This window comes from Aspergillus tanneri (genome assembly GCF_003426965.1).
Source record: "Aspergillus tanneri strain NIH1004 chromosome Unknown AapTan_1_pilon_pilon_pilon, whole genome shotgun sequence".
Classification (NCBI taxonomy): domain Eukaryota; kingdom Fungi; phylum Ascomycota; class Eurotiomycetes; order Eurotiales; family Aspergillaceae; genus Aspergillus; species Aspergillus tanneri.
In genome coordinates this window covers 3,930,174-3,956,713 of record NW_022984628.1, presented here as the reverse complement: position 1 = coordinate 3,956,713, position 26,540 = coordinate 3,930,174, and the positions used below count along the sequence as shown (strand labels likewise).

General features: G+C 50.6%; 12 protein-coding genes across 12 annotated transcripts; 6 read left to right on the top strand and 6 right to left on the bottom strand.

The window, feature by feature from the left end:
• Positions 1-14: 14 nt before the first annotated feature.
• On the bottom strand, positions 15-1,556 carry URA9 (dihydroorotate dehydrogenase 2; the record flags this gene model as incomplete). The annotated part of the gene is made up of 2 exons (XM_033567976.1): positions 15-1,040; positions 1,095-1,556. 2 exons carry the CDS (start codon positions 1,554-1,556, stop codon positions 15-17), a joined length of 1,488 nt encoding a protein of 495 aa, XP_033429971.1.
• An 818-nt stretch (positions 1,557-2,374) lies between these two features.
• Positions 2,375-3,953, bottom strand: ATNIH1004_003296 (uncharacterized protein; the record flags this gene model as incomplete). Its single annotated transcript, XM_033567975.1, has 2 exons — positions 2,375-3,624; positions 3,689-3,953. 2 exons carry the CDS (start codon positions 3,951-3,953, stop codon positions 2,375-2,377), a joined length of 1,515 nt encoding a protein of 504 aa, XP_033429970.1.
• A 655-nt stretch (positions 3,954-4,608) lies between these two features.
• On the bottom strand, positions 4,609-7,008 carry ARP8 (putative chromatin remodeling complex subunit (Arp8); the record flags this gene model as incomplete). Its single annotated transcript, XM_033567974.1, has 4 exons — positions 4,609-6,240; positions 6,316-6,721; positions 6,828-6,906; positions 6,966-7,008. 4 exons carry the CDS (start codon positions 7,006-7,008, stop codon positions 4,609-4,611), a joined length of 2,160 nt encoding a protein of 719 aa, XP_033429969.1.
• A 589-nt stretch (positions 7,009-7,597) lies between these two features.
• ARL1 (ADP-ribosylation factor family protein) lies at positions 7,598-8,460 on the top strand (the record flags this gene model as incomplete). The annotated part of the gene is made up of 4 exons (XM_033567973.1): positions 7,598-7,672; positions 7,733-7,771; positions 7,863-7,946; positions 8,023-8,460. 4 exons carry the CDS (start codon positions 7,598-7,600, stop codon positions 8,458-8,460), a joined length of 636 nt encoding a protein of 211 aa, XP_033429968.1.
• Positions 8,461-9,065: 605 nt separating this feature from the next.
• ATNIH1004_003293 (zinc-dependent alcohol dehydrogenase) lies at positions 9,066-10,581 on the top strand (the record flags this gene model as incomplete). Its single annotated transcript, XM_033567972.1, has 9 exons — positions 9,066-9,297; positions 9,363-9,414; positions 9,461-9,566; positions 9,622-9,643; positions 9,696-9,776; positions 9,837-9,930; positions 9,980-10,030; positions 10,078-10,334; positions 10,397-10,581. 9 exons carry the CDS (start codon positions 9,066-9,068, stop codon positions 10,579-10,581), a joined length of 1,080 nt encoding a protein of 359 aa, XP_033429967.1.
• An 874-nt stretch (positions 10,582-11,455) lies between these two features.
• On the bottom strand, positions 11,456-11,985 carry ATNIH1004_003292 (uncharacterized protein; the record flags this gene model as incomplete). The annotated part of the gene is made up of 2 exons (XM_033567971.1): positions 11,456-11,812; positions 11,914-11,985. 2 exons carry the CDS (start codon positions 11,983-11,985, stop codon positions 11,456-11,458), a joined length of 429 nt encoding a protein of 142 aa, XP_033429966.1.
• Positions 11,986-12,332: 347 nt separating this feature from the next.
• ATNIH1004_003291 (alpha/beta hydrolase) lies at positions 12,333-12,991 on the top strand (the record flags this gene model as incomplete). The annotated part of the gene is made up of 3 exons (XM_033567970.1): positions 12,333-12,384; positions 12,439-12,810; positions 12,867-12,991. 3 exons carry the CDS (start codon positions 12,333-12,335, stop codon positions 12,989-12,991), a joined length of 549 nt encoding a protein of 182 aa, XP_033429965.1.
• A 708-nt stretch (positions 12,992-13,699) lies between these two features.
• ATNIH1004_003290 (class I SAM-dependent methyltransferase) lies at positions 13,700-16,654 on the top strand (the record flags this gene model as incomplete). The annotated part of the gene is made up of 9 exons (XM_033567969.1): positions 13,700-13,963; positions 14,018-14,149; positions 14,207-14,223; positions 14,277-14,542; positions 14,593-14,667; positions 14,717-15,998; positions 16,051-16,189; positions 16,252-16,454; positions 16,513-16,654. The coding sequence occupies 9 exons, from the start codon at positions 13,700-13,702 to the stop codon at positions 16,652-16,654; spliced, it is 2,520 nt and encodes an 839-aa protein (XP_033429964.1).
• A 615-nt stretch (positions 16,655-17,269) lies between these two features.
• On the bottom strand, positions 17,270-18,110 carry ATNIH1004_003289 (Rer1 family protein; the record flags this gene model as incomplete). Its single annotated transcript, XM_033567968.1, has 4 exons — positions 17,270-17,349; positions 17,430-17,729; positions 17,860-17,977; positions 18,042-18,110. The coding sequence occupies 4 exons, from the start codon at positions 18,108-18,110 to the stop codon at positions 17,270-17,272; spliced, it is 567 nt and encodes a 188-aa protein (XP_033429963.1).
• Positions 18,111-18,571: 461 nt separating this feature from the next.
• echA (enoyl-CoA hydratase echA) lies at positions 18,572-19,673 on the top strand (the record flags this gene model as incomplete). Its single annotated transcript, XM_033567967.1, has 4 exons — positions 18,572-18,719; positions 18,795-18,932; positions 19,015-19,560; positions 19,624-19,673. The coding sequence occupies 4 exons, from the start codon at positions 18,572-18,574 to the stop codon at positions 19,671-19,673; spliced, it is 882 nt and encodes a 293-aa protein (XP_033429962.1).
• Positions 19,674-19,919: 246 nt separating this feature from the next.
• ATNIH1004_003287 (putative MFS alpha-glucoside transporter) lies at positions 19,920-21,690 on the bottom strand (the record flags this gene model as incomplete). Its single annotated transcript, XM_033567966.1, has 2 exons — positions 19,920-21,302; positions 21,388-21,690. 2 exons carry the CDS (start codon positions 21,688-21,690, stop codon positions 19,920-19,922), a joined length of 1,686 nt encoding a protein of 561 aa, XP_033429961.1.
• A 3,139-nt stretch (positions 21,691-24,829) lies between these two features.
• On the top strand, positions 24,830-26,400 carry fgaCat (catalase easC; the record flags this gene model as incomplete). The annotated part of the gene is made up of 2 exons (XM_033567965.1): positions 24,830-24,851; positions 24,917-26,400. The coding sequence occupies 2 exons, from the start codon at positions 24,830-24,832 to the stop codon at positions 26,398-26,400; spliced, it is 1,506 nt and encodes a 501-aa protein (XP_033429960.1).
• Between the last annotated feature and the right edge of the window lie 140 nt (positions 26,401-26,540).

Sequence of the window (26,540 nt, the reverse complement as noted above, 5' to 3'; positions counted from 1 at the left end):
TCTCTATATACTAATCATTTACATTCCTTCATCTCTTGCTTCACCCGCGTCACCGTCCCAACCCCCCCGTACACCACCCCCGTATACATCATCGCCACTGATGCTCCCGCCTGGAGAGCCGCCTGTGCCTGCGCCCCCGAGGTGATTCCCCCAGACGCGAAGATCACCTTACGCTGCTTCTTCTCCTGCTCCCCCTCCGCCCTCGCGTCCAGCTCCCCCCGATATCTTGCCACCAGGGCCACCATCCGATCGAATAGCTGCGGGCCTGAATATCCACCCGTCTCTGTCAATGTCGCCTGCTCCGTAGGCGGTAGCGTGAGTGGCTCTGGACGTCGGTTCGTCGTGTTGCCCATGATCACGCCGTCGACTCCGGAGTTCCAAACCGCCTCGCAAATGCCCGTGATCTGTTCCTCTGAGTCCTCGTCCGGGCTGACCTTGACCATAACGAACGGCTTGGACGTGCGGTCCACGCTCTTAGCCGCCCCCACCACCGCTTCCAGGATCGCTGTTAGAGGCGCCACGGCCTGCAGGTCGCGCAGCCCCGGCGTGTTCGGACTGGACACGTTCACCACCAGGATGTCCGCGTACTTGGCCAGTCGGTCCACGCAGTACACGTAGTCTTGCTTGATGGCTTCGATGTCCGAATCCGGCGTCGCCTTGTTCTTGCCCACCTGCACCGCCAGCAATTTCCCGGCATTCAGGCTGCCCGGCGGAACATTGGCCTCGCCGTTCAGCACCCGTTCGACCGCCTGCTCATGCACTCCGAATCCATGCGCGTAGGCAAAGTCGCGCACACGCTGTTCCAGTATGGCGGCCATGTGGTCCGCCCCCTTCGAATTGAACCCGTATCGGTTGATCATGGCTTTCTGCGAAGGAACTCGGAACACACGGGGCCGAGGGTTGCCTTCCTGCGGCAAGGGTGTGGTGGCGCCCACTTCGACAATGGCCGGTCCCAAATCAAACAGCGGGTCCGGGATCTCAGCATGCTTGTCGAGACCGGCGGAGATGGCAATGGGGTTGGAGATCGTGTATCCAAATACCTGCGAGGAGAATTAACTGGCTGCGTTGCACTGAATTGGTACAAATGAAACTACCTCCGTCGCCAGGACGCCGTCCCCGTCTGGGTTCCCACGCTCTCGAGGATGGAGTCCATATTTGTACAGAGTCTTTAAGATATCCACCCCGATATGATGCGCATCCTCGGCATCCGGGTAAAGGAGCCGGATCAACGGGACCACGCCATACCGATGTATACTGGCCCTCGTATCGGTGCCGTACACGTAGCCAACGAGAAGCGTAAGAGCTAAAGACGTGCCGAGCACGATTCTTCGGGATCCGCGGCCAGCTTTCTTGGGCGCCTGCTTCACGGTCTCCGTGGCAGCTTCGGAGGCGGCGGCAGTGTTTGCCGTGTCAGAAGCGTATCTCACAGCCCATTGCCGACAAACCAAGGGGCGTTTAGAGAAGATTGATGACGGCTGAGCACCGCGGAGAGACGGCAATGCACGAACTTTGGCGCCCGCAGCCCTCCAAGCCAGGGCAGCGGTGTTTGCAGCCATTCTGGATGCGCGCAAGTATAATCAGGTTCCTTTTTCCTTCAATACACTTAGTAAGAGACCATGGACCAGCGAGCCAGGCAGCAATTGTGCTAGAGAATGATGGTTAGCCTCTGGTGATGACTCTGAAGGATCCGAGGATGAAAGCTCCAGCATAGCTTACCAGTGTAAACACAGTCGGTAATCAGTTCAATTACTTCCAACCAGGAAGGATGCCACGCCACATGCACCCCAGGTAAGCAAACAATCCAGTCCTCTCAGAGAAGCAACTCAGCGCGGTGCAAGTTCCTTCCACACATTCCCACCGATTTGTTATTGCAACGCTTGCGGCGGGCGGTCGGCCGTTTCGCGAGCAGAATGGCCGCAGGCGGTGGAGCATTGCATCTTCTGTGCAACGGAAACAGTGTATCTACTCCGTACAGATAAATGGATATATCAGGTCCTACTATCTGTTACAATTCCCATTGTACAAGTGTCTGGATGAGCACGTCTATCTAGACTACCGCAACACTGCCAATTAATTGCCTGTTGCATACAAAAACTCGAAGAAAAACCATAACCCAACCAACCAGAAGATCTCGCTAAATGTAACTCCATTTTCATTCATGCCACTCAACGCCCGTTGTGTTGCCTGAAGCTTTGGCCTGAACTGGACTGGCCATGCCCAATTGCAGGCACTATGACATAGTAAAATAAAAGGGATATGAAGGTGTGCAGATTACCGCACCAATCCGGTCGGAGAGAAGAGGAATTTGGCTATGTTCGTGGCCCAAGGTCAATGCACAGGTGGAAAGAGAGTAAAAGGCGTCTCTGTAGTGCAGTTACTCGTCATCACTCATCTTGTCTACCTCACCAGGTGCGTCGTCCTGGGTCGTAGAGTGACGATCCACACTTCCCTCCCGGTCTTCAGCATCGGCGTTCTCGTTCTCCTCTGGCTCATCCACGGCTTCTTCTGGGGGCGGTGGCATGGTCCTGGCAAATTTGGGATCGATGGCTGCTCGGTAGAGAGAGCGTTTGTATACCTCCGCTTCGTCGGGATCGCGGACAACCACTTGAATTTGATCAACTTGATCCTCCTTCGTCTTTGGCTTCGTAGGCGCCAAGCCCGCTTGCGCAATAGTCCGGGCTCGCTCTGGCTTCAGGCGTGTCTTTCCAAGGATCGGGTAATAGTAAGCCGCCTTCTGCTTGCCCTGCCGCTCCTCATCGGCGTCCGAGGGGTCAAACAGGGTCAGCGCGACGTCTCTTTGCTTCTGGTCGTTGCCGAGGGTCTGCGCGCTGGTCGCATAGGTACGCACGCGATCAAAGCGGTGGAATCTAGCATTGTCGGCACCCTCGTGCGTGTACAGCTCTTCATTGTCACGGTCGGGGTTGGAAAGACGTAGGGTCGCAAGCACATTTTTCGCCGCCTCCTTCTTCTCCGGAAGAAAGAGGTCATAGTCCCAAGGGACAGGGCCAGGATCGGGATATAGATTGGGATTGCTCTTGTGCAGGGCAACTTTGGTGGCGTGCTCCTGACATACACGCTCCTCTGGCGCCGAGGGCAGCAAAATAGCAGCATCCATGCGTTTATCCCGCTTCCCAGAAAATTCGTGGACAGGTGCCTTGTCAAATTTGAATTGAACAAAACCTCCAGGGTCTGGGAACCCCGCAAGGTCAGGAAGAAGAGGGTAGAAGCCGACAGGCTTCAACTTGGGGTTATCAGGATGTACGGGATGAGCCCAGGCGTCATGTTCGAGTTTCGTAGGATTATGACCCTTGATTCTAATAGGCGTATCTTCTCCGGAATGCTTGCTCTCTGGGTATGCAATATCGAATCCTTTCTGTATGTACTTCTTGACATAGACGGGATCGTCTTGCGACATTTTCGCCTTCTCATTTTCGCGCGATTTCGGTCGGATAGGCGTGACCTTGGGGCCGTCCGGGGCTCGAATACCGGCCGAGATATATTGGGTACGGCGCAGAAAGCTAACATTTGCGTTTTTGGGCGCCGGATTCCTCAGCTGCTCTAGCGTCATCAGGAGAGGGAGATCAGCAGGGTCAATGGGATCAGGGTTCTCAGGGGCCATGATAGCTGCATGATACAGTTAGATTAGCGCACGTCTAATTCCATAATTCGCCAGCGTTGAGCTACGTACCACTCTCGTCGCCCAAGTGAAGCCCTGGAATACCGACGAGATCAATCGGCATACCACCCTCCGCATCGACGTCAATATTCGGTTCTTCACGACGAGCCAGGTTTGATGCAAATCCAGGCGTGAGAAAACGGTCCAATCCTTCATGTGGAATTTCCAAAAACTTCGGGGGCATATCAGGAGGAGGCAGATCATTGCGATAGCGCGTTGACGCTATGTACTCCTGGTGAAAGCCCCCGGAGGAGCCACTATCCTTTGACTTGGACATATTGGCCTCACTATTATTGACTGGGTCTTGACTTGGGGAATCAGTCGCAGGTGGGGTGTAAACTGCGGGCAAGGTAGGCCAATAGTTAGTTAGCAAGAGCTCCCGCAAGCGCATAGCGACGTTTTCCTTGGAACTCACCTTGGCAGGGGAGAGAGATACAGGGGATTTCAGAGTCAGGAATAATAGACCCGGTCGAGCCCGCACACCTGGAGTCGACCGGTGCGAGTCCTTTGGATAGTGGATGTGTTAGAGAGACCCAGAAAGCCAGTATCGTCATGAACAATCGGAGGGAAGAACAAACTTGGGGTTGGAGGGCTCATTCTGCGCAATGTGACCGCCTGAAATTTTTAGTTAGCGGTGTCAGGGGAGGTCTGTGTGGGAAGAATATTTCTCCGACACAGTTCAATAACACAGAACAGTTAATGAAACTACTCTGTGAAGAACAAGTTATCACGCCCTCGCATTCACTAATAAAGTTATTGCTGTATAGTAGAGGCCTACTAGATCAAGTCACATTCATGGAAATAGTTTCCAAATATGGAGTACACTAATGATTCATCTAGGAATACAGTACACAAAGGCATCTCATACATCAAGATATTATCGTTCAAGGAATAAAGGAACAAGGCACAGAAATCAACGGAAGTGCACTAGATCAGTAAGCCCACATGCACTTGTAAGCCATAAGTCTATGCCCCAGCCGGTCATACTCTAATTGCCCAATCCAACTGTCATTCGTTCCACTCAGTTTCCCAAAGACGCTGGCCCCTTTCCAGACAACAACCTGCGGGTCAAGATCCCGTGGCGGCGTGCCAATCATTATCTCTTTGGCAAATCCTGGTCGGAGGACCTGGAGTCGCTCTTCCAGAAATGAATGGAAGCCGTTGATCAAGCTTCCTCCTCCCACGACCATAATCCCACCAAGGAAGTCCCGCATTTTACGTTCGTCCGAGCGGGCCGCGTGGGCAATGGAGGTGAGAATCGCATTGTCGAGCGGGAAAACCGGGAGAATATCATCACGTTCTTCAACCGTCGGTGCTCGTGGGTGCGATACGTTTTGGGCCTGTCCACCGGGAACAGGGGTGCCAGCACCTCCAGCTTGAGGAGTGCTGACTGCCTCAGGTGCAGGAGAGCCGGCAACGGAGGATCGAGGCGTGGCATCCAGCTCCTGCACGCGACTGAGGGCATTGACTTGCTGGGAACGGCTTGGTGTTGATTGAACGTCTAGTGTGGCAGGCAGGCTGTCCCCGTTGACATGGCTGGTTGATGGAGGAGCAAGAGCGGTCAAGATCTCAGACTGAGCTGCAGACGTCGGGTCGTTCGGTTGCCCATCGTAGATGTCGACTGAGCGGGAAATCAATTTCCTTCGTCCCTCAAGCTTCAGAGTATTATCGAAGATAGACGGCTGGAAGTAACCCATGGGGGCCAGATGAACCTCGTCGTATGCCTTGAATGTATATTTCTTGGTATCCTGCCCCGATACGCGGAGATGAAAATCGAACACTTGGACGGATACGCTGGCCTCATTCATGGTGCAGACATTCTTTTTCAGTTCCTCAGCCAGCTGGAAATCGTACCTGCGCCACAGATTGATTCCGTCATACGGGAAATGATCGTAGAGCATCATCTTGACAAACGTCTCCGTCACGTCGGTCCCACCAAATTTCAGGTTCACACGAGAATTCTCAATGCACATGCCTTCCTCCACGCAGCATATCGATGTCTTTTGGGCACCAATATCGACCACACAAGCCGATGTGAAGCCAGCGCCAAAGGTGGCGGCCAGACTTTCTTGTATGAAACAGGACCGAGCAAATGTAAACTCCCTCATGAGCATTTCCAGCATCTGACACACATAAGACTTCTCATAAAGATCAGGAATGACGAATACACATGAGTACTGAGGCCATTCCTTTTTGCTTGTAAGGCCTAGCTGGCCTTTGATTGCTTCTTCTAGGATCAGCGAAAGATCCAGGAACATGAGTCGTTTGTTCTCATAGTCCCTTTCGTTGCACCACCCATATCTCATTGGCCAGTACAGCTTATACCGAGGCTTGGAGGTATCTGGTATCCTCAGGGCATCTGGGCCCGCTATATACTCCGGTGCCGGGTCGGGGATATCCGTCCATTCAACACGCATGGGGTCGTTGTGTTCCGAAATAGTCTCCGGCACCTTTCTCCGATTATAATTGATGACCATTTCTTTCGAATTCGGAAGGGTCCGACGTTTGTTCTGTCGCATATGTGCCTTGAGGTCTGCGGCCATAGAAGTATACTGAGAAGAGAACTGCGACCAAAGAGTGTCATCAGAAACTGGGGTCTAATACAACTGCATAGGGCGTGTCAATGCTAGGAGACAAACCTCAGAGCCAAACTTTTTCTCTGGCTCCATCTCGATGCCATTGTCCTGTCTCAGCCTCCTGGGGTGCTCCTTTTGGTCTTCAGCTTCGCAGGTGCTGGACTTTCGCGCAATCACCATCGGTACCGTCTTCGGTAACGCATCACTAGCCAGACCAATTCGAAGGTTCAGGCTACCAACATGTATAACAATAACCTTTGAGCCAACCGCTTCTGATGTAGTTTCCTCCGCATCTTCCATATTGGCATCGCCATCCACATCCGCCTCCGGCTCGGGGAGACCCAAGTCGTTTCCTTTTGCCATAGCCAGAGCACGGTCGCGGTCTTTGGCGGTTTTGGTCATTAGATTCCGCGCTTCCTCATTCTGCAGCCTGAATGCCAGATATTGGTCATCGCGCTTGAGGTAATCCCTACAAAGCAAATGACTGCGTTAGCCAAACACATTCGAAGCGTAGACGCATGCGACTGCCCTTGGCAGGCTAATAATGAGATCGAAGAACAGGGTTCATGGCATACGTGTAATAATTCTTCTGGTTGATCGGAGGGATTTGCGGCCAGCTCGACAATTCCATATTATTATCCGTCCTCTCCAGGCCTAAGTGAACATGATTTAGGGCATAACAACACTAATCCATTGGGTAAGGAATCACACACCTTCATCCCGAAGGAGAGCCTTTCCGGACTTTTTGCCAACCATAGTGGGCAAAAGAGATAGCCAGGAATCAAAATGTTTGCCTCCGGTTGTAGCGGCTGATCCAGAAGTAGTGGTCTATCTCACACGAAGACAGGTAGGATATCAAGCTAGAAGAATTAAGGTTGAATGAATTGAGAAATCAACCTCCACGGACGACAAGGAATGATGGAAGAGGAGGCGCGCGGGAGGTAGGCGACCGGCACAAGACTGACTACCAGCGGGACAAGGAGTCGCAAACCAACTGAAGCGTCCACGATTGCATCCCATCCAATTCCACGGACAGGCAAAGGCAAGCTTGGACCAGACTGATCGGCAGCGCGGGCCAATAGTTGCCACCAGGGGATTTAGTCAGCTGTTATAATTGCCCTGCTTGTGCTCACTCGCGTGTCGTCCTGGTGCTCAAGATGCCCTTCATTCACGGAACCATACGCAGAGAACCTGTCGTCCTTCTCGTGAGGTCCCGCTGAGTTGCCTTGGTCACCTGCCTTGGCTGCTGCTCTTCACCGCTCTGCCTTAGCCTGAGGCCGCTGCACCGTCATCTCCTTCTTTCTCCCAGCTGTTAACACTTGCGCTGTTTGCTCAGATCACAACCATGGGTGTCTCATTATCGCGCCTCTGGACCTTCTTCTGGTCCAAGAAGGAGATCCGGATACTGATCCTTGGACTTGTACGTGATTATGGTTTTGCATTAGGTGTCCGCCACCTTTTGGCGCTGACCCGGTCTTAGGATAATGCTGGAAAAACAACACTTCTGTACAGATTGAAGGTATGTTCTTGTTGTGTCGGTCGGGTCGATTATCTCAGACTGTGCGCTCTACCGGCTTAGATCATATGCTGACTCGATGCTTTGTCGATAGATCGGAGAAGTAGTCACCACGATACCCACAATTGGCTTTAACGTCGAGTCGGTGACATATAGGAATTTGAACTTCAACGTCTGGGTACGTACATCGTCGTGGAAGCCTTAGTTTGGAGTTAGAAGAGAAGGATCGTGACTGACCGCTGTTTCTATTTTAGGATCTCGGAGGCCAAACGTCCATTCGACCCTATTGGCGATGCTACTATGCCAATACAGCTGCTGTCGTCTTCGTCATCGACTCTACGGATATTGAACGGTTAGGCACCGCCGCGGATGAGCTTGCAGCTATGCTCAATGAGGAAGAGCTTCGTGATGCAGCCTTGTTGGTGTTTGCCAACAAGCAAGACCAGCCTGGTGCCAAGGGTGCGGGGGAGATTTCAGAGGCTTTGAAGTTGGGTGAGCTACGAGATAGGAACTGGAGTATCGTGGCGTGCTCTGCCATTGATGGGAAAGGTCTCAATGAGGGCATGGATTGGTTGGTGGTGAGTCTCCTTTCCCGACTTGGACAGCTCGTCCAGGCACTGATCGGTGTTGCACGCAGCAAACACTTCAATCGGAAAATGCATAAGCGCTGGTATCATTGTGTGATGCTATAGATTTTACTTCATATATTTTGCACCCTTCTTATGACAGACTCGGCAGACAGGTCTAGAATGACCACTTCTCCACCTTTTTTTCAGCTCTGTTTTGGAAGACAGAGTTCATGTCGTTTATACGTATACCTTTTTGACTTGAAGTTTTGAAGAATTAGCATAATATCCTAATTTATTGATTGAACGGTGAATCTTGGACTGTCACAGTCGAATATGCTAGAAAAGCCCTGCAAACATTTTGGATGGCGGCTGTCTTATGCTAGAGGGACGTGTTAAGAAGAGCACAATATCTGGACATACATTCCCATATAATATTCGATTATGATCCACACTGCCTAAGCTTGATCCAGTAAACCATGTATCTCCATCTGCTGATAGCAACTAATAGGGTCTCGGAAATTGTCACTGCATTGTTATCCTGGCAATCCACCTATCAGTTGGCATGATTATTTGGGCGATCTTCTTTAAGAGGCTAGGGTTAAACCATCCCAACACGCCTTGGTTCAGACTCTCAGGTATATAATTTCCTCCATCTGCAACCCCATCGCTTGCTCAGCCTAGTCGATTATTTTCTCTAATCGAAGTAACCCCGCATACTCAATCCCACCATGGTAATCCCCTCCGTCCAGATCGCCGCCGTACTTCCCCCGGCCGGAGCATCGGCGGATGCATGTCTTCAAATTAAACCAGATCATCCCGTACCGTCTCCGGCGGAAGGCGAGCTTTTAGTCAAGCTGGAATTTTCAGGGGTGTGCCATTCAGATGTGCACAGCGTCCGTGGCGAGACGCACATGTTGACGGACGTGGCGGGGCATGAGGGGGTGGGGAAGGTGGTCAAAGGTGCGATGTCACCCTGGATATTAGGACTAGATTTCATTCCGTCTAACGCGATAGTATTGTCCCAGTGGGGGAGGGGGTTACTGAGCATGATTGGATGGGTAAACGAGTTGGTATCAGGTTGGTGGTCCTCCGATTGATTTCGTTAGTGGTTGAGGTTGGATAGTATGAATGACGAGCTACGCGATAGATGGCTCTACAGCTCTTGCTTGAACTGTGAGATTTGTGCTATCAATAATACGGCATGTCCGTACCAGAAGAATGCTGGGGCTGTATGTTTTCAATATTTCCTCTGTTTGGAAGATGGTCATGTTTAACGGATTACAGAATGTCCCTGGCACGTTTCAGCGTATGTATGCTCATCGGATTCAACTGATTGTTGCTCTCTAACGCGTTTGTAGAATACATTGTTAGTCCCGCTGCCCATGTCACGAAGATTCCATCGCAACTGGCGCCGGACGTGGCTGCACCGCTTCTATGTGGTACGTTATATGTATATTTCACAATCTATTCAGATCATTTAGCTGAACTTGGCTCTCCAGCGGGAATCGCCATGTATTCGTCAATAATGAAGACAAAAACTCGCCCTGGCGACTGGATTGTACTTCCTGGAGCTGGAGGCGGTTTGGGACACATGTATATTCATTCTCCCTTACAAACTGTGCATGGACTAAAATGCTTATAGGGGGATTCAAATCGCAGTAAAAAAGGGACTTAAAGTTATTGCGATTGATAGGTACGGCATTCTGCAGTGCAATTGTGAGTTACTGACGACAGCCATAGTGGAGAGAAAAAGAAGCAGCTGTGTCTCTCCTTGGGAGCAACCAGCTTCCTGGACTACAAAGTAGATGATATTGAGAAAGAAGTCAAGGGTCTGACGTCGAGTTTTGGTGCACACGCAGTCATCTGTACCGCTAACAGTGAGCCGGCCTACACGCAGAGTATTCGATTGCTTCGCAGTCTGGGGGTTCTCGTCTGCGTTGGTATACCGAGTGCGCCATTTCGACTGCCAGCTACGCCGTTTGACATGATCGTAAAGGGTGAGGGAATGGTTTACTTTATTGTGGGAGTGGATGGTGACTGACATTTGAAAATTTGATAGGCCTAACGATCGTCGGGAATTCTGCTGGCACCGCTCAAGAAATGGATGAGCTGATGGAAATGGCAGTAGCCGGTGACGTGAACGCTCATATCGAATGCTTCGACTTTGATAAGATCGATGAAGTACTGCAACGACTAGGACGTTCTGAGATTGAAGGCCGGGCTGTTGTGAAGATCCCAGAATGAATGTGGACAGGTGGAATGGGTGCAATGAATACAGTCATCATCCAGCTACACAATAGGCCTTTGTCATCATTTTAGCATACATTGCTGAACTACCTTGGTACTATGTCACTGAAAACCCCACTATTTGGTCTTTGATGCTGTTCATTCTGTAATCTATTCAGAACAAGTCTACAATATTGATATCACTCGGAAAACAATATATACATTTTCACTAGTTCCTAGCCAAAACACCAGGAATTCCCGGAGCACCAACCCTAGGCGAACACCGAAGTATCTTTCTTTCCATTCATCCGCCTCCCTAAGCGTCGTCTCCAAATCATCTCGCATCCGAGGAATCGTCTCCCCACCTATCAACAACCGACGAGGCAAGGGCCGTCTCTGCTGATCAGCAGAGAGCACGCGAGCACAGAGCTCCGGCTCCGAGAAAGCCTCTTGGAGAGCCGGGCCGGTATTATACTGGATCAGTTGATTCAGCGAACCATCGGGAATATCGTATGCCGGATGACGAGCCGCGAAGTGAAGGTCGGAGGCGAAGTTCGTTCTATTCCCCCGGTCCCACGACCAAGAACTTGATATTCCATTCTGGGTTCATCTCCTTGGCGACGGACTCGTTGAAGCCACCAGGGCTAACTCAATATACGTGGGACGTACATATATAAGATCAAATTTAACTGATAGAGATGCGGTAGATACACGTGTCAACTTACCGAGCATGATAGTAACCACTCCCAGGGAACGTCAACAAACCCCCCCACCTTCCCAACCCCAATAGAATAGATCTGCACAATAGTACCTCCCCGTCCAGGGGGATTCATCTCTCTCATGATCTGAATAGCTTCTTTGGTCACGAAGACATGTCCCAAGAACCGGATTTCTATCTGCAGTCGAGCATCCGATTCGGGATGGCTTCGGTATTGCCCTTGATGCCATATCCGGCATTATTGATGACGACATTGATGCGGGCGAATTTGTCCACCGCGGCCGCTAGGGAGCTGGTGATGGCTTCCTTCGAGGTGACATCTAGACTGAGTTTGAGCACGTTCGGTATGTCGGAGAGGTAGGAGGGCATGTCCACGTTGCGGGCTGTTGTGAAGATGCGATGCCGGCTGTGTAGATTGTGCTTGCTAGGGCTTTGCCTACACTGATTGGTAGGTGGGTTGATGGTTAGCTGGATGTGGATTGTGGACTGGGGATGGACCGAATGCGTACCGAACCAGACGGTGTTGGTGTTCTAGAAGGTGAATGGCAATGGAGACTATGGTTCGATGGATGGATACTGATGGCACTATTGGATGATTCTATTCATACTTCCAGGAAGGATTGTTAATGTACCGTATTTAAATACAGGATGATATAGGCTTCCGAGATAAGGAAAGGCCAGATGTCCCTCATATCAATACCCATATCCGGTATGCATTACACATTTAAACCTGTTAAGCTTGGATTTAACAAGACACTACGCCATATCCTCTGTAGAGAACCATGGCAGACACCCAAGGGCATATGCAAGTCACACGCGGGTGTCATCAAGCTTGATGTAACAGAATTAACGGAAATATGGCCCAAATTATGCAAATTAATACAGACAGATTCAAACTGGGGAAGTGGAGCCATCAAATACCCTTTCTCGAGGACAGATTTTCTGTCGGCTTCGAAAATTTTGCTCCCAGCAGTCCACTTCATAGTACTTTGTCGTCCAATACAGTTGGACAGTCAAAAGGATGTCCGACAAGGAAGGGTAGGAGTTCAAAATGTCATCGGACGATACCCCTACTCGTGATGTAGGTCCATTGGCAGTACTTTGTATGTGTATACAGGGTGGTGTCCATGGATCGATTCATAGTTTCCACCCCACAGGCGTCGTCTGCCTCTCGCACAACCGCGCCGGCGCAGCCGTCATCATCTGCCACCCATGGACCTCTATCAAGGAGCAATCCCCTGCCAACTACGTCCAGGTATTGACGGACGCTGGATTTACCTGTCTTACCTACGATTCCGCATACCAGGGTGAGTCCGAGGGCCTGCCTCGAGGCCTTGAGGATTGTGCCCAGCGCGTGGAAGATATCAAGTCGACTGTCACGTACCTCACAGGACGGAAAGACGTCGACTCCAACAAGATCGGCGTCCTCGATATCTGTGCGTTGGCCGGATATGCATCATTCGCAACCAGACCGACCTGCGCATCAAAAAGCCTGTGCAACATCTGCCGCCGTCTACGCGGGCACCATGGTACGACGGGGCTACGAGAAGGACTCCTGCAATGGATGTCTTGAATACCCAGCTAGAGGTCACAGCCAAGGACCGCGACAGCGATGGCACGGCTGAGAAAGTGCCCATTGTCTTCATGTTCCCTGACAAGCCTGACGCGGCGGGCTCTAAGCTAGTGGAATACTTTGAAAAAGAGCTTTAGCACACTATCAATAAATTCCACTGCACTAAAAAGGGTACCGGCCCTAGTTAGGCATGGTGATTCTTCTGTTATATTAACACATGCGTATGGAGAAACTACAAATATACCAGTTGAGTACCGTTTGATGGGATTCGACCTAAATTTCCATTTTCGTCATCCTGATCCTGCCGAAAGAGGAAATGGCGAGGTGTGCCGGAACACTGGCCGCTGATTGGCCACCGAGCCAGACCATGTGCCACGCCAATGCACTCTTACTCGCTATTGCTCTCACTTTCTTCGTCCATCTGCATCGTCGCTCTTCCTGCTCCAAGCAATGTCGGGTTCAATGCAGGTCCAACAGGCATGTCGCAGTCTCGCCCATGTGTGTCGTTGATAGGATATCAAGCATGGATCACTTCAACTCTAGCACCACTAAAGGTTACCTAGCGATCTACGCCATGGTCCCGTCCACTCGCTTGGTGGCATACAACCTCATGTTTGGGTTTATCAATAGCTTCGAGGGGCTATGGTGGGGCCTAGGAGGATGCTCATGAGCCTTTCTGCATCGTGGTAGTTGTCGTGCTACAGAGATGCGGGACGCGGTCTTTTATTCAAGAAGCCGTTCCTTCTCTTGATCATGAATTCCTGACTCCTGTCTGCCCGGTTCCCATCTGTCTTGGGCTGCACCAGCAAAGTCGCAGCGTTCTACCCCTTCTGCTCTCTTCTACCATGAGCTTCCTCGGCAATAATAGCCCCATCGGTTCGTTCGTGAACGACCGCGTGGATTGGCTGCATATCTACATCGCGGGCACGGCTTTTTTGGTCTGTGCTTTGATTGCGGTCGTGCTTTCCCTGTCATCCCGCAAGGGCAAGATTAACTACGATAGCGGGGTTTTTACCTATGCGAAATTCATTTACGCCAATTTCCTTAAGCCTCACCAGAAGAACGAGGATGGTCAACAGGATGCATTGGAAAGCTTCTACAAGGCTCAGGTATGAGGAGATGACATGGGAATCGGCTTCAATTGTCAGCTGATGGACCTCTAGGCTGGTGTCTATGATGCTACCCGCAAGCGGCTTCTCCGTGGTCGAGAAGATATGTTGGGTCTGGTTGCAGCCCAGCTGATGTTTAAAGCGGACAACAAAGAGCTCCAGGCTGGTAAAGCCATCTGGGTTGATGTAAGCTCTCAAATATGTTGTTTTTCTTTTTGATAGAACTGCTTGCTAATTATATAGATTGGAGGTGGAACTGGGTGAGTATTAGAGTCGAATCACACACGAGGCATGGTTCTGACTGAAAACCCAGGTACAACATTGAGGCTATGTCCGCGTTCCTACCAGTGCAGACATTCTTTTCCCATGTTTATCTGGTGGACCTATCTCCTTCTCTCTGCGAAGTTGCCCGCGAGCGGTTCCGACGATTGGGATGGAAGAATGTCAGCGTGGTCTGTCAGGATGCACGATCCTTTCGTCTACCAGAAGAAGACCATGTCGACCCTCGGGCGAAGTCCACAGCGGCAGATACCGGCGCTGACGTCGTCACAATGAGCTACAGTCTGTCGATGATACCAGGTCTGTATTGTTTGGCATTCAGTTTGTGGCTAAACGCTCACCGAGTATAGATTATTATAGCGTGATCGACTCTTTGTCGAGCTTGCTGAAACCATCGGGCCTTCTTGGTGTTTGTGACTTCTATGGTAAGGTGATGTCAGCTCCGACGAATGCAGCGGCTGACCCATTGAGTAGTCCAGAGCATTGTGGATGTCTCTTCCCGCAATTATATTGGCGGTGCCTTCAACCGCCATGTCAACTGGCTGAGTCGAGTATTCTGGAGGGCCTGGTTTGACGCAGACCGGGTTAGTTTGGAGGCTGCCCGCCGAGATTACTTGGAATATCGGTTTGGTACCGTCGTTTCTGCTAGCGAGAGGAATTATCTTCTCGGTGGCATCCCATACTATATTTTTATCGGCTGCCAGAAGGCCATTGCATCCAGCCAGACGAGCAGGGATGCCATTGAAAAGCTAGATGCTTCTTTCACGGAATCACCTTACCTGTCCCCGGCCAACCATCGCAAGGAGATGGACAAGGCTGTCGAGGCCAGTGCACAGGAGGTGCGGTCCAAGGCGTACGAGACCGCTGTTATTAACCTGGGCTCGAACCTCCCTCTCCCATCCTCATTTTACCAGAACCATCACTATCGGATCTTTTACAATGATCTGCTTCCAAAACACACACAATTCCAGAATGAGTACATCTATGCCTTCAATTGGGAAGATCCCCGCGTCGATCATCGTCTCCTTAATATCCAACGTGATGATGTGATTCTGGCCATCACGAGCGCGGGGGACAATATACTGGATTATTTACAGAAGAGCCCGCGGCGGGTGCATGCGGTTGATCTGAACCCGAATCAGAACCATCTCTTGGAGCTGAAGGTTGCTAGCTTTATTGCCCTCGGCCACCGCGATGTTTGGAAGATCTTCGGCGAGGGAAAGCATCCCGAATTCCGTCGGTTGCTTATTTCTCGCCTGAGCCCGCATCTGTCAAGCCAGGCGTTTCAATATTGGCTGGAGCATACTCATGTTTTCACGTCCTCCTCTGGCAAAGGTCTCTATGAGACTGGCGGATCGCGTCATGCGATCAAGATGGTCCGCTACCTATTCAAAGTATTTGGCATCGAGAGCCAAGTGCGGCAACTATGTGAGGCCCAGACCATCGCTGAACAGCGGCAAATTTGGCCACGCATTCGCTCTGTCTTAATGAGCAAACCTCTTCATTGGGCCGTCGTTGGAACGGAATGGTTCGCATGGAAAGCCGCAGGCGTGCCTCGGAACCAAAGGAACATGATTATTAATGATTTCTATAAGCGGAATGGCCTGACTGAAGATATGAAGAAAGCCAAAGATATTAGCGGCCAGTCGATCTGGGAGTATGTGGTCGACACGCTGGATCCTGTGGTCAAGGACACCTTGATCAGCTCTGACAATTACTTCTATTTTTTGTGTCTACAAGGCCAATTCTCCCGAAGGTGAGGAAGACTCGTGTTTATCCAAGCGAACCGGCCAAGCTGACAACTGCAGATGCCACCCGGCTTATCTATCTCCGAAAGCACATGTGAGACTATCATCACCAGGGGCATTTGACGGCCTTCGAATCCACACAGATGAGATCAATGAGGTGATTAAGCGCATTACACCTCGCAGCCTAACCATTGCCGTGGTAATTTTCGCCTTTCCAGACTCTTTATCCCACCCTATATACTGACCAAATCCACCTTTCAGGTCATGGATTCCATGGACTGGTTTGATCCCGAAGGGGAGGAGGCCTCCGCCCAGGCACAAAAACTCAACCAGGCCCTAAAAATGGATGGCCGTATCCTTCTCCGCTCTGCTAGCATTGAGCCCTGGTATATCCGAAACTTCGAGGAGAACGGATTCACAGCCCGGCGTGTCGGTGCTCGATTTCCGGGTAGCTGTATTGACCGGTAAGGGTTACTCTTTCTGCCAGCAATGCGGGCGATGTGATGATACTGATGGAAATAGGGTGAACATGTATGCGTCTACTTGGATCTGTACCAAGACCAGGGAGTTGGAACAGCCATCGCCAGATCGATCGATATCTGTGTTGTCGTTGAATGATAGTAGGAGCAAGAGGTCGACAAGTGTTGAGGATCTTCAGATCTGAATTCATTCTCCTTCCCCTTTTTATGTTTGTGCGTCTGGCGTGCTCTTTGTCTAACCGGGATGATCGTTTTTGCCAATTCCTTACGTAGTTCGAGGCAGGATATTTGTTTTTACTTTGTGCCATAGTTATGGTTGTATATAGATTTATCCCACGACCATGGATATACGAAAACCCGAAATACTGATGAAAAGTCATAAAGCAAAATCCCAGTAATAGTCTATTTAACTGACAATAACATCGTGAACCCTACCGATACAACTCTAAGCCCCATGATCAAACACGTACGTCAATAGAACAGGGAAGAAAGGAAGAAAATTGAGACTAAAACTCTGTACAAGGAATAATTTAGTTCATGAAGTCAGGTTCACACGAACGGTCATCAAGAGATTATAACACGTTTCTTCTCCGGTTTTTCAAAGCTCCTTCCGATCGAATCTCCATCATGAAAGAGAAGAATCAAGAAAAAGAGAGAGAGAAAGAGAGATGAAGAAGTGAATCACAGGAGGAGCCCGATAATGGAGAGATTTAATAAGAAAGATCCCGCGAATCAAACCCCCTGAAATGAATACCCCAAGGGGAAGCGGGGGGAGGGGGGAAGGGAGGGAAACGATCCATTTATGAACGGCCGTACCGTGTCTTTCCGAATGAGAAAGGCACGTAGCGGTACTTGATCATATGCTGAATCTGTCGTCGCACTGTATTATAAAGTTAGCAGACAGGGACATACAGAGGACGGGTGAACAGGAGAGGGAGAGGGAGGGAGGGAAATACGCACTCGTTAAAACAAAGAGAATAATCCAGTAGACCACCAAGACAGGCCAGAACACGGGGATATCAAAGATGGTGAACCACGAGCAGATGAAGCCAATGGTGATAGCCCGGGTGGCGGAATACCAGAACTTGAACTCAGGGAGTCGGCGGATGAACGGACGGAATTCGTCGTCTTGCTTGGTGGGCAGGCTGGCGGCGGCGTCTCCATCCTCCAGACCTTCGTCTTGAGTGAGGGAAGGGTCAAATTTGGGTTGCAGGAAGAGGAGGAAGAGGTTAAGGAGGTAGATGCCTAAGGTGTATGCGACTGTTTTGAGAGTCAGCTGCGGTGATGATTACCATCTCCTCTCCCGCTTTCTATTTTTCGTCTGTCCTCTAGCACCCAGATAGGAGCTATTTGACCACTTCTTGAAAAAGGATGGATGGATCATGCATACCGATGTACCATCCTTGAGCCAGGACAATTCTCAGAAAGAAAATGACGAGGAGGACGACGGTGCCGACCCAACGGTAGGCCGTAAACGGGGTGGAAGCATCGAGGTAAGTTTGAAATTGCTAGGAAGATCAAGGGTCAGCACTCCCACCTTTGAAAGATCCATGACCTCAGGAATTAACTCACTCTGGCAAGCTTGGACGTCTGCGCTGTAACCGCCGTAAATGGGGTCTGCTCGGGCTCAGGAACATCCATGACGGTTTAGAACGAAACAAACGGGAAGAAATAAAACCAAAAAGGGTGGGAGGAAAGAAGAAGAAGGAAAAAGGAAAAGGGAAAGAAGCGTCGAATCTCAGTAGCCAACACTTTCACTTCAACAGCGCATACACAACCAGCAACAGAGAATCTCCGGATGCGAAAGAGGACGACAACATCCAGGATCTCGCAAGAAAAGTGTCCACTGCTGCCGGCGCTAGTCCCCTTTAGGATAATCAGCCACCCTGTGGCTGGAAAGACACGCTAGCCCGTTCCTGGCGCTGCTGACTCAGTGATTCACGTGTGCGCATTGCCTCGGGGGAACGGTTCGCTTCGGCATTCTTGCGGGGATCATGTCATCATACAAATAACGCTGTACAACTGAGTAGTTAGTTCAACTCCTTTCTTCCCATCGATCGTTCTGTTGCAATTGTGAATTGTCAGGCATATCATCCCTCATCATGTTCTCTCGACAGTGCTCCCGCCTCGTCTCCTCCCGAACCGCCGTCCCCTTGACATCCTATCTGGCCCGTGTGAGGCCTTATTCCTCCGCAACCTCAGGATACGAACATATCCTGACATCCGCTCCCAAGCCAGGTGTCGGACTGAGTGAGTGCCAGGATACAGTAAAATACTAAATAAGTACAAAACAAAACAGACTGACCATATATCCCAATTAATCAGTCACATTGAACCGACCCAAGGCCCTCAATGCGCTATCGAGTTCTCTCTTCCGAGAAATCAACGATGCCCTATCCAAGTACGACAAGGACAAGGAAATAGGCGCCATCGTCATCACTGGCAGCGAGAAGGCCTTCGCCGGTAACTCTCTCCTTATCCTTATATAACCGCCCCTGCACATCATCTGTACAAGATAGATAGATACTAACGGACAGTTTCTCAGCGGGCGCCGATATCAAAGAAATGGCACCCCTGACTTTCTCCTCCGCCTACACCAACAACTTCATCGCCCCATGGTCCCATCTCGCCAATAACGTCCGCAAGCCCGTCATTGCCGCCGTATCCGGCTACGCTCTCGGCGGAGGCTGCGAGTTGGCTCTCATGTGCGATATCATCTACTGCACCGCGAACGCCACCTTCGGACAGCCCGAGATCAAACTGGGTGTGATTCCCGGCGCGGGTGGATCGCAGCGTCTTACTCGGGCAGTGGGCAAGAGCAAGGCCATGGAGCTGATCCTCACCGGCAAGAATTTCAGTGGTAAGGAAGCTGGAGAATGGGGTGTCGCGGCTAAGGTTGTGGATGGTGGCAAGGAGGAGCTTCTGGAGGAGGCACTTAAGACGGCAGAGACGATCGCCGGGTATAGTCAGGTTGCGGTGCTGGCTTGTAAAGAGGTGGTGGATAAGAGCCAGGAACTTTCATTACGCGAGGGAGTGGAGTATGAGAGGCGGTTGTTCCATGGACTCTTTGGAAGTAAGGACCAGAAGATTGGTGAGTCTTTCTTTCTTTTTTTTTCGGCCGGGGGGGAAGGATTGCTTGCTGACTGTTGAACAGGCATGACTGCCTTTGCAGAGAAGAAAAAGCCAGAGTGGTCGAATGAGTAGATAACGTTGCTGCGAGTATCGAAAAATGCTTTTTAGCGAATTACAGCTCGTTATAATCCAGATAACCCAGACCCTAGACAATCTGTAGGCTTCCTGTTAGCTCGTTACCGAGTACCATATCATATTGTTCAACGGAATCTTAGCATATCATCGTAATCATTATATTTGATTATGTACAGCATTAAGATTTTTAGTTGTATAAGATGTAATATTACAGAACGTGCCGACACCCAGCATATCCCCCAGTTAAGCTTGCTTCTCCAACCCAGTCACATCAGCCAGGGCGGCCGTCTTCTGAGTCTGGTAATCCTTTACCACGCGGCCTTCAATGGTCTCGTCGAAGACATCAACCTGGGTGCTGGCGAACTTGCGGGCGCTGACCCCACGCTCGAAAAGAACGTCGAGCTCGGCAAACGAACGGCCGTTTGGCTCAGGGATCCGGAAGTAAGTGTAGATGATACAGCAGAAACAGAGACCGCCCCAGAAAAACCCGGCGTAGTTTCTCCAGTTCCAGGAGTCCGGGTTCAGCATGTACGGTGTTAGGACACCACAGATGATGGCGACGATATTGTACAGATTGCGGCCCAGAACCACGGTCTTGATCTGCAGTCGTCGAGTGGACAACTCAGACACAAGGGAGTAGGCAACCGTGCCAACCGTCAGCTGGTAAAATAAGGCCCAGATCACCATCATGGCTCCCGTCGCGAGGGATCCCTGCTTCCGGTGCTCGTCCGGAACGAGGCCAAGGAATCCCATGACGAACAGCATAATACAGAGTGCGCAAAGGCCATACAAGTATAGGGCTCGGCGGCCCATTCCCATGGTCATGAGGAACCATGCACCGAAGACACCAACCATGTTGATACCATATTGTCCCATGGCAAAGGCATATGCTTTGGATGTGTCCAGGCCGGCCTGTTTGAGGAAGTAGGTGGAATAGTTGGAGAAGGAGTTGCCGCTTAGGTTCTGAATGGCCCATACCATGCAGACAATCTCAGTTCGGCGGAGGTTAGCCCCCTTGAAGCAATCCAAATAGGAGGCTCCTTGAGTGATCGTAGCTTCCAGAGCGGTAGTGTGGACCATCATGGAGATGGTTTCGTCAGCGTCGAAATCCGTCTCCCGGTTTAGACTGGTCAAGCGTAGCAGAGCTTTCTTCGCTTCCTGTGTTTTCCCCCGTCGGACCAGCCACCATGGTGATTCGGGGGCGAGCATGATTCCAATAAAGAGGGGAAGGGGCCACATCCACTGTAGACCGTACGGGATTCGATATGACCATTCGTCGTCCCGGTTAATCATTGACGAGATCACACCCACTCCAATCAGCTGGCCGAGACCCCAACAAAAATTGACATAGGTTGTTAGATAGCTGCGCAACGCAACAGGACAGACTTCGGAGGCATAGGTCACGGTGAGAGTCTGGAACACGCCCCAGGGAATACCGGCAAGGATTTCGGCGGCGAGCAAAGCTTGAACATTAGGGGCCGTGAAAAAGATGGCGGTCCACGCCGTGATCAAAATTAGACAAGCAAGAATAGTATGACGATATCCGAAACGTTCCGAGGCCCAGCCGTTAATAAAAAGACCGATGATTTCTCCGACATAAGCACCGTTGCTCAGACCTGCTTGCCACTGAAAATTTGTCAATCCCGAAGCACATTGGGGTGGAAAGGAAAGACTCAAGGGGAGAGATGAGTAAAGAGAAAGAAAAAATTACCCGTGCTGGCACTTCATACCCCTTCGGCGTTTGCTCGCCGTACTTGCGATTGAATTGAGGGAAAGCGTAGAAGTTATTGATTAGACTGATATCGTATCCTTCCATAACAATGCACGTGGAGATGAGGATGCTCCATGCCACAGCTTTGGGATAGAGTTTGATACCTTGCAACAAGGTCATGTGTTGCTCTTTGTCCGTGGCCGCCTTTGCATTTTCGACAATCTTGGCCACTGAAGACGAGTCCCGATAATCGTCTGACGACCGGTCGATCGGGGCAATGGCATCCTGCGCCTTGGAAGCCATGCTGAGGGCAATTGCAGGCCCCGGAGGGAAGATGGCCTAAAAAGGGCGGGAAGGAATGGAATTGCAAGAAGACAAAAAGGGGTAGAAGTGAAGGAACTATAATTCCAGTCGAGGCAAAAAAGGCTGTCACGACTTTTCCGCACCTGGTGAGCAGTGGGACGGAGGGCGATAGAAATTTATGGCCCCGGCGGGGCCGCCGAGGGACGACCTTTTAAGGTAACCCCCCCCTTTCCCCCACCACTGGTAACCTGCGCACAAGAACACAAGAACATGGCCAGGACGGTCCAAACCAACGAAGGATAGGGATACTAGAGAAGAAAAGGGAAAGGCAGACTGCAAAACAGTCATGTGCACTAGAAGAGACTGTGGGTTAGAATTGCGGGGAAACTGAGAAATTTGGGTGAACGCACGGAGAGCACAAGGTCAGCCAAGCACTTAATTTCAGTTAGCAAGCCGTCCAGGCCTTGGACCGGACTGGTTGACCGGGACGAATACGAGGGCAGTGGATGGAGTGCCTAATGCCGCGGGAAAGGTCCAGTAGATGAGATTGAAAGAAGACAAGAACAATAAGTATTCGAGTGGAAGCACGTCTTCCGTCACATGATTCCTATCTGATGAGTAGCCTCGGGTTGGAACTATAGTACTAATCCAGCATCCGGACCGGATGATTACTATATTATATTATGCATATTCTTGCATAGTCACAGGGCATTTGCTTGGACTCGATTCGATTTTGAGACTTCTCTCACTACGGCGTTTCTTCGGTCTGTTCTGTCCAGCTGCCACCATTAATGACCCCAATGTGATCACAAGAGGGTCGGAGCGTTTGACTAAAAATATTGAATAGGCCTGTAGGCTAGCGATATGAAGTTATTATACCACTGTGGAATAGACAAGTACAACACCAGTCTTTCCTGATAATGCTCTGGAGATGACCCTATTCACTGCAAGTCCTGTTCTTTATGGCATTCTCGGAGACGGCATGGATGGCCCAATTGTATGCATGGCCCCATGCGATATCTTCAACGCTGATTACTCGAGATTACTCCCTTAAGATATCTGTAGATGTATGCATTTGAATAAATCGTTCATTAGATGGGCATATACAAACCTACAGCTTCGTAGAATCTATGCTATAGAAATGGATCAGGTCGATGTCATCGGAAGGAGTATCATGTGTACTGCCGTTGGAGAGAGCCATCATCTGTGGGCTGAATGAGGACAATGTCAATTATGTGGCCCAGGTGGTCAGTGATGCTGTCCCACGGGATTGGCCATGGAGGTAGAGATTAGATCTCCATGAGCTCAATCAAAATGCAGACACAGCATCATTCCTCAGCGACATAGTCGTGTATTAATGTATCCCACGTGGAACTGGTAAATAGATAACTGGTTAGTTCGCTGGGAATAGAGAGGTGTCAGCTATAACGTTCAATTGTCCCGATAAACAGGATATATTCCAGAGTAAAACAGAGGTTAGTTTACCATCGATTCAATTCGGGTACTCTTGAGTTCCCGAGTAATCCCTGATCGCGCAGTCATCCTTTTGGACAAGAATACCACCATGTCAGCGGAGGAAAAGGACCGTACGTCCAACTACCCTGTCTCTACCATCCACTCATATTGAAGCTACCGGAGCAAACAAGTGTATTCTCTAGCTGGCATCGTCGACAGTCTTGAAAATGGCCTTAGCTAGGCAGTTGGCGGCGTGACAGGTACCTTAGGCAGTGCCGTGGGCTGACAAGGAATGATCGTAGGTAGACTGGCTAGGAGCTGTGCTGTCGAGAACCTTGAGGGCACCATCAAGAATGTTGAAGCAAAACGAAGCACAGCCTTGTTGGGTTGGGATTTCACAGATATCCATGCTTTGTAGTCATGATATTCATGGTGGTGTGTTAATCCACTGCTGTGCAGTGATTGGGATACGTTTCTCCTGCGTGAAGACGAAACCACCCATGAATGGAATGATGGATTCTTCGTTGTCTTGCTACTCGACTGTCGGAGATGCTAGAGAGGCAATAATTCCGCCTCGGAAGACGGAGCTTTCCGCTAAGGCTTCCGCCGATAGGCGCCTCAGGTACGGTATAGCGCATTGTACCCCCTTTGCCGATAGTCCACAGTTAGGCTGTATACTCCGCAGGTTTTGCGTGTACATGGATGTCACCATGGTTGGCATAGAATCATGCCTGAAGTACTCCACTTAAGAATAGACCTTGAAACATCAGGATAGGCGCCATGACTTCCTAAAAAGGGCATAAAGTGCTTGCTGGTAGTCTCTCCGCACCAAAAAGACATGTATGCTCTTGGCATGTCGGACATTAATGATGATCTTAAGATCCTAAAGCAAATCATATTGTCTGGCCAGGTCCATTGACTAAGATTGTTACTAGCGAGTGAACAGCGTGGTACTAAGGGAAAGCAGACGAGCTAGTTTACGTTCCTTTCAGTCAAGTCTCCACTAGGAAGCAGATGGAAGTTTCATTGTCTACTTACAGTGTAGCAACATGCTGTTATTTCCAAGTTATCATAGAGACCGGAGCTGTTATGAACAGAGTCGTTGCCAGCAAAAGATACTATATACATACATTGTAAATGCATGTACATCGAATTGCTATCAAAAGCCAACACAGAGGAAGTATCTGAAATGTATGGGTGATGATGGGCCTTGTCCACGTGCGGGGTAAATTTGGGAAAGTTTTACTTTTTGCGCTTTTCTCCAACTCTCTTTCAACCACTCGAATACAGTATGTGCCTACTAGTCATAGAGCTCCATCCTACTCCATGTTTCCACTCATGGCCTATCGGGTCATTCCTTCCTCGCATCGGCCTTCCTCTTCGCAATGGGAGATTGACGGCCTGATGGGGCGTTCAAGGACGTCATCGTGAAATACGCGCGTTGTCATTGGCCGAAGCTCCAGTATTTGGGATCCATCCATAGAAAGTGCTTTTTTTTGTTTTTTTTTTTTTTTTTTTTTTTTCCCTTTCGATTACGCAGGAAAGCTGGAGAGAACTTCCTTTTGTTATATAAATACCATATCCTCACTTCGATTGTCTTCCTCTTACCGCCACAGTAGATTACTATACCCCTCGTTTCTAGGTACCATCCTCAACCTGTATCCTCCTATCCCGCTATATCACGATGAGCAAAGACGACGAGCCTAGTATGTCCCTTGTTTCCTCTTCGATTTAGTGACCAGAGGCTAACTGATCGCTCCCTTATCTACAGAGACCTACCGTTACAATGAAACTCCAGTCTACACCACCTCCAGTGGCTGTCCTGTGATGGATCCTCAAGCTGCCCAGCGGGTTGGTCGCAATGGTCCTCTTCTGCTGCAAGACTTCCATTTGATTGACCTGCTTTCGCACTTTGATCGGGAGAGAATCCCGGAGCGTGTGGTCCATGCCAAGGGTGCTGGCGCCTACGGCGAGTTCGAGGTTACCGATGACATTAGCGACATTACGGTCGTCGACATGCTCAAGGGAATTGGCAAGAAGACCAAGATGTTTACTCGCTTCTCGACCGTTGGTGGAGAGAAGGGCTCACCCGACAGTGCGCGTGATCCTCGTGGGTTTGCCATCAAGTTCTACACAGATGAGGGTAACTGGGACTGGGTCTTCAACAACACTCCCGTCTTTTTCCTTCGGGACCCTGCCAAGTTCCCTATCTTCATCCATACCCAAAAGCGCAATCCCCAGACCAACCTCAAGGATGCCACCATGTTCTGGGACTACCTCTCCACTCACCAGGAGGCCGTCCACCAGATCATGCACCTGTTCAGTGACCGCGGCACCCCCTACTCTTACCGCCACATGAACGGCTACTCGGGCCACACTTACAAGTGGATCAAGCCCGACGGCACTTTCAACTACGTCCAGATCCACTGCAAGACCGACCAGGGCAATAAGACCTTCAACAACGAGCAGGCCACCCGGCTGGCGGCTGAGAACCCTGACTGGCATACCCAGGACCTGTTCAACGCAATTGAGAGGGGCGAGAATCCCTCGTGGACCTGTTACGTCCAGGTCCTGAGCCCTGAGCAGGCCGAGAAATTCCGCTGGAATGTCTTCGACCTGACCAAGGTTTGGCCCCAGAGCGAAGTGCCCCTGCGTCGCTTCGGCAAGTTCACTCTCAACAAGAACCCTCAGAACTACTTCGCCGAAGTTGAGCAGGCTGCCTTCTCTCCCTCGCACATGGTTCCTGGCGTAGAACCCTCCGCCGATCCCGTGCTGCAGTCTCGTCTCTTCTCCTACCCCGACACCCAGCGCCATCGCTTGGGCGGCAACTACGAGCAGATACCCGTCAACTGCCCCCTTCGTGCCTTTAGCCCGTGGCATCGGGATGGCGTCATGAATGTCAACGGCAACTACGGCGCCAACCCGAACTACCCATCCACCTTCCGTCCTCTCCGCTACCAGCCCGTCAAAGCGAGCCAGGAGCACGAGAAGTGGGTCGGTGCTGTTACCGCCGAGCAGTTACCTGTCACAGACGAGGACTACGTCCAGGCCAACGGACTCTGGCAGGTGTTGGGCCGCCAGCCCGGCCAACAGGAGGCCTTCATCCACAACGTTTCCGGTCACTTGTGCGGTGCCCACGAGCGGGTCCGCAAGGCCACCTACGGCATGTTCCGTCGGGTCAACTCAGACCTAGGTGCGCGCCTTGAGAAGGCCACCGAGGCCAAGGCCACTGACGCTCGCTCCGCTCGATTGTAATTTGCCATTGGGCATTCTATCTTTCAGTAACCCATCCATTCCCGAAGCTGTATGTACTAATATGAAATGATGAAGTCAAAACGATATCTTGCTTTCAGTATTAAATTTATTTTTACATGTGACGTAAGATGAAATTGCTA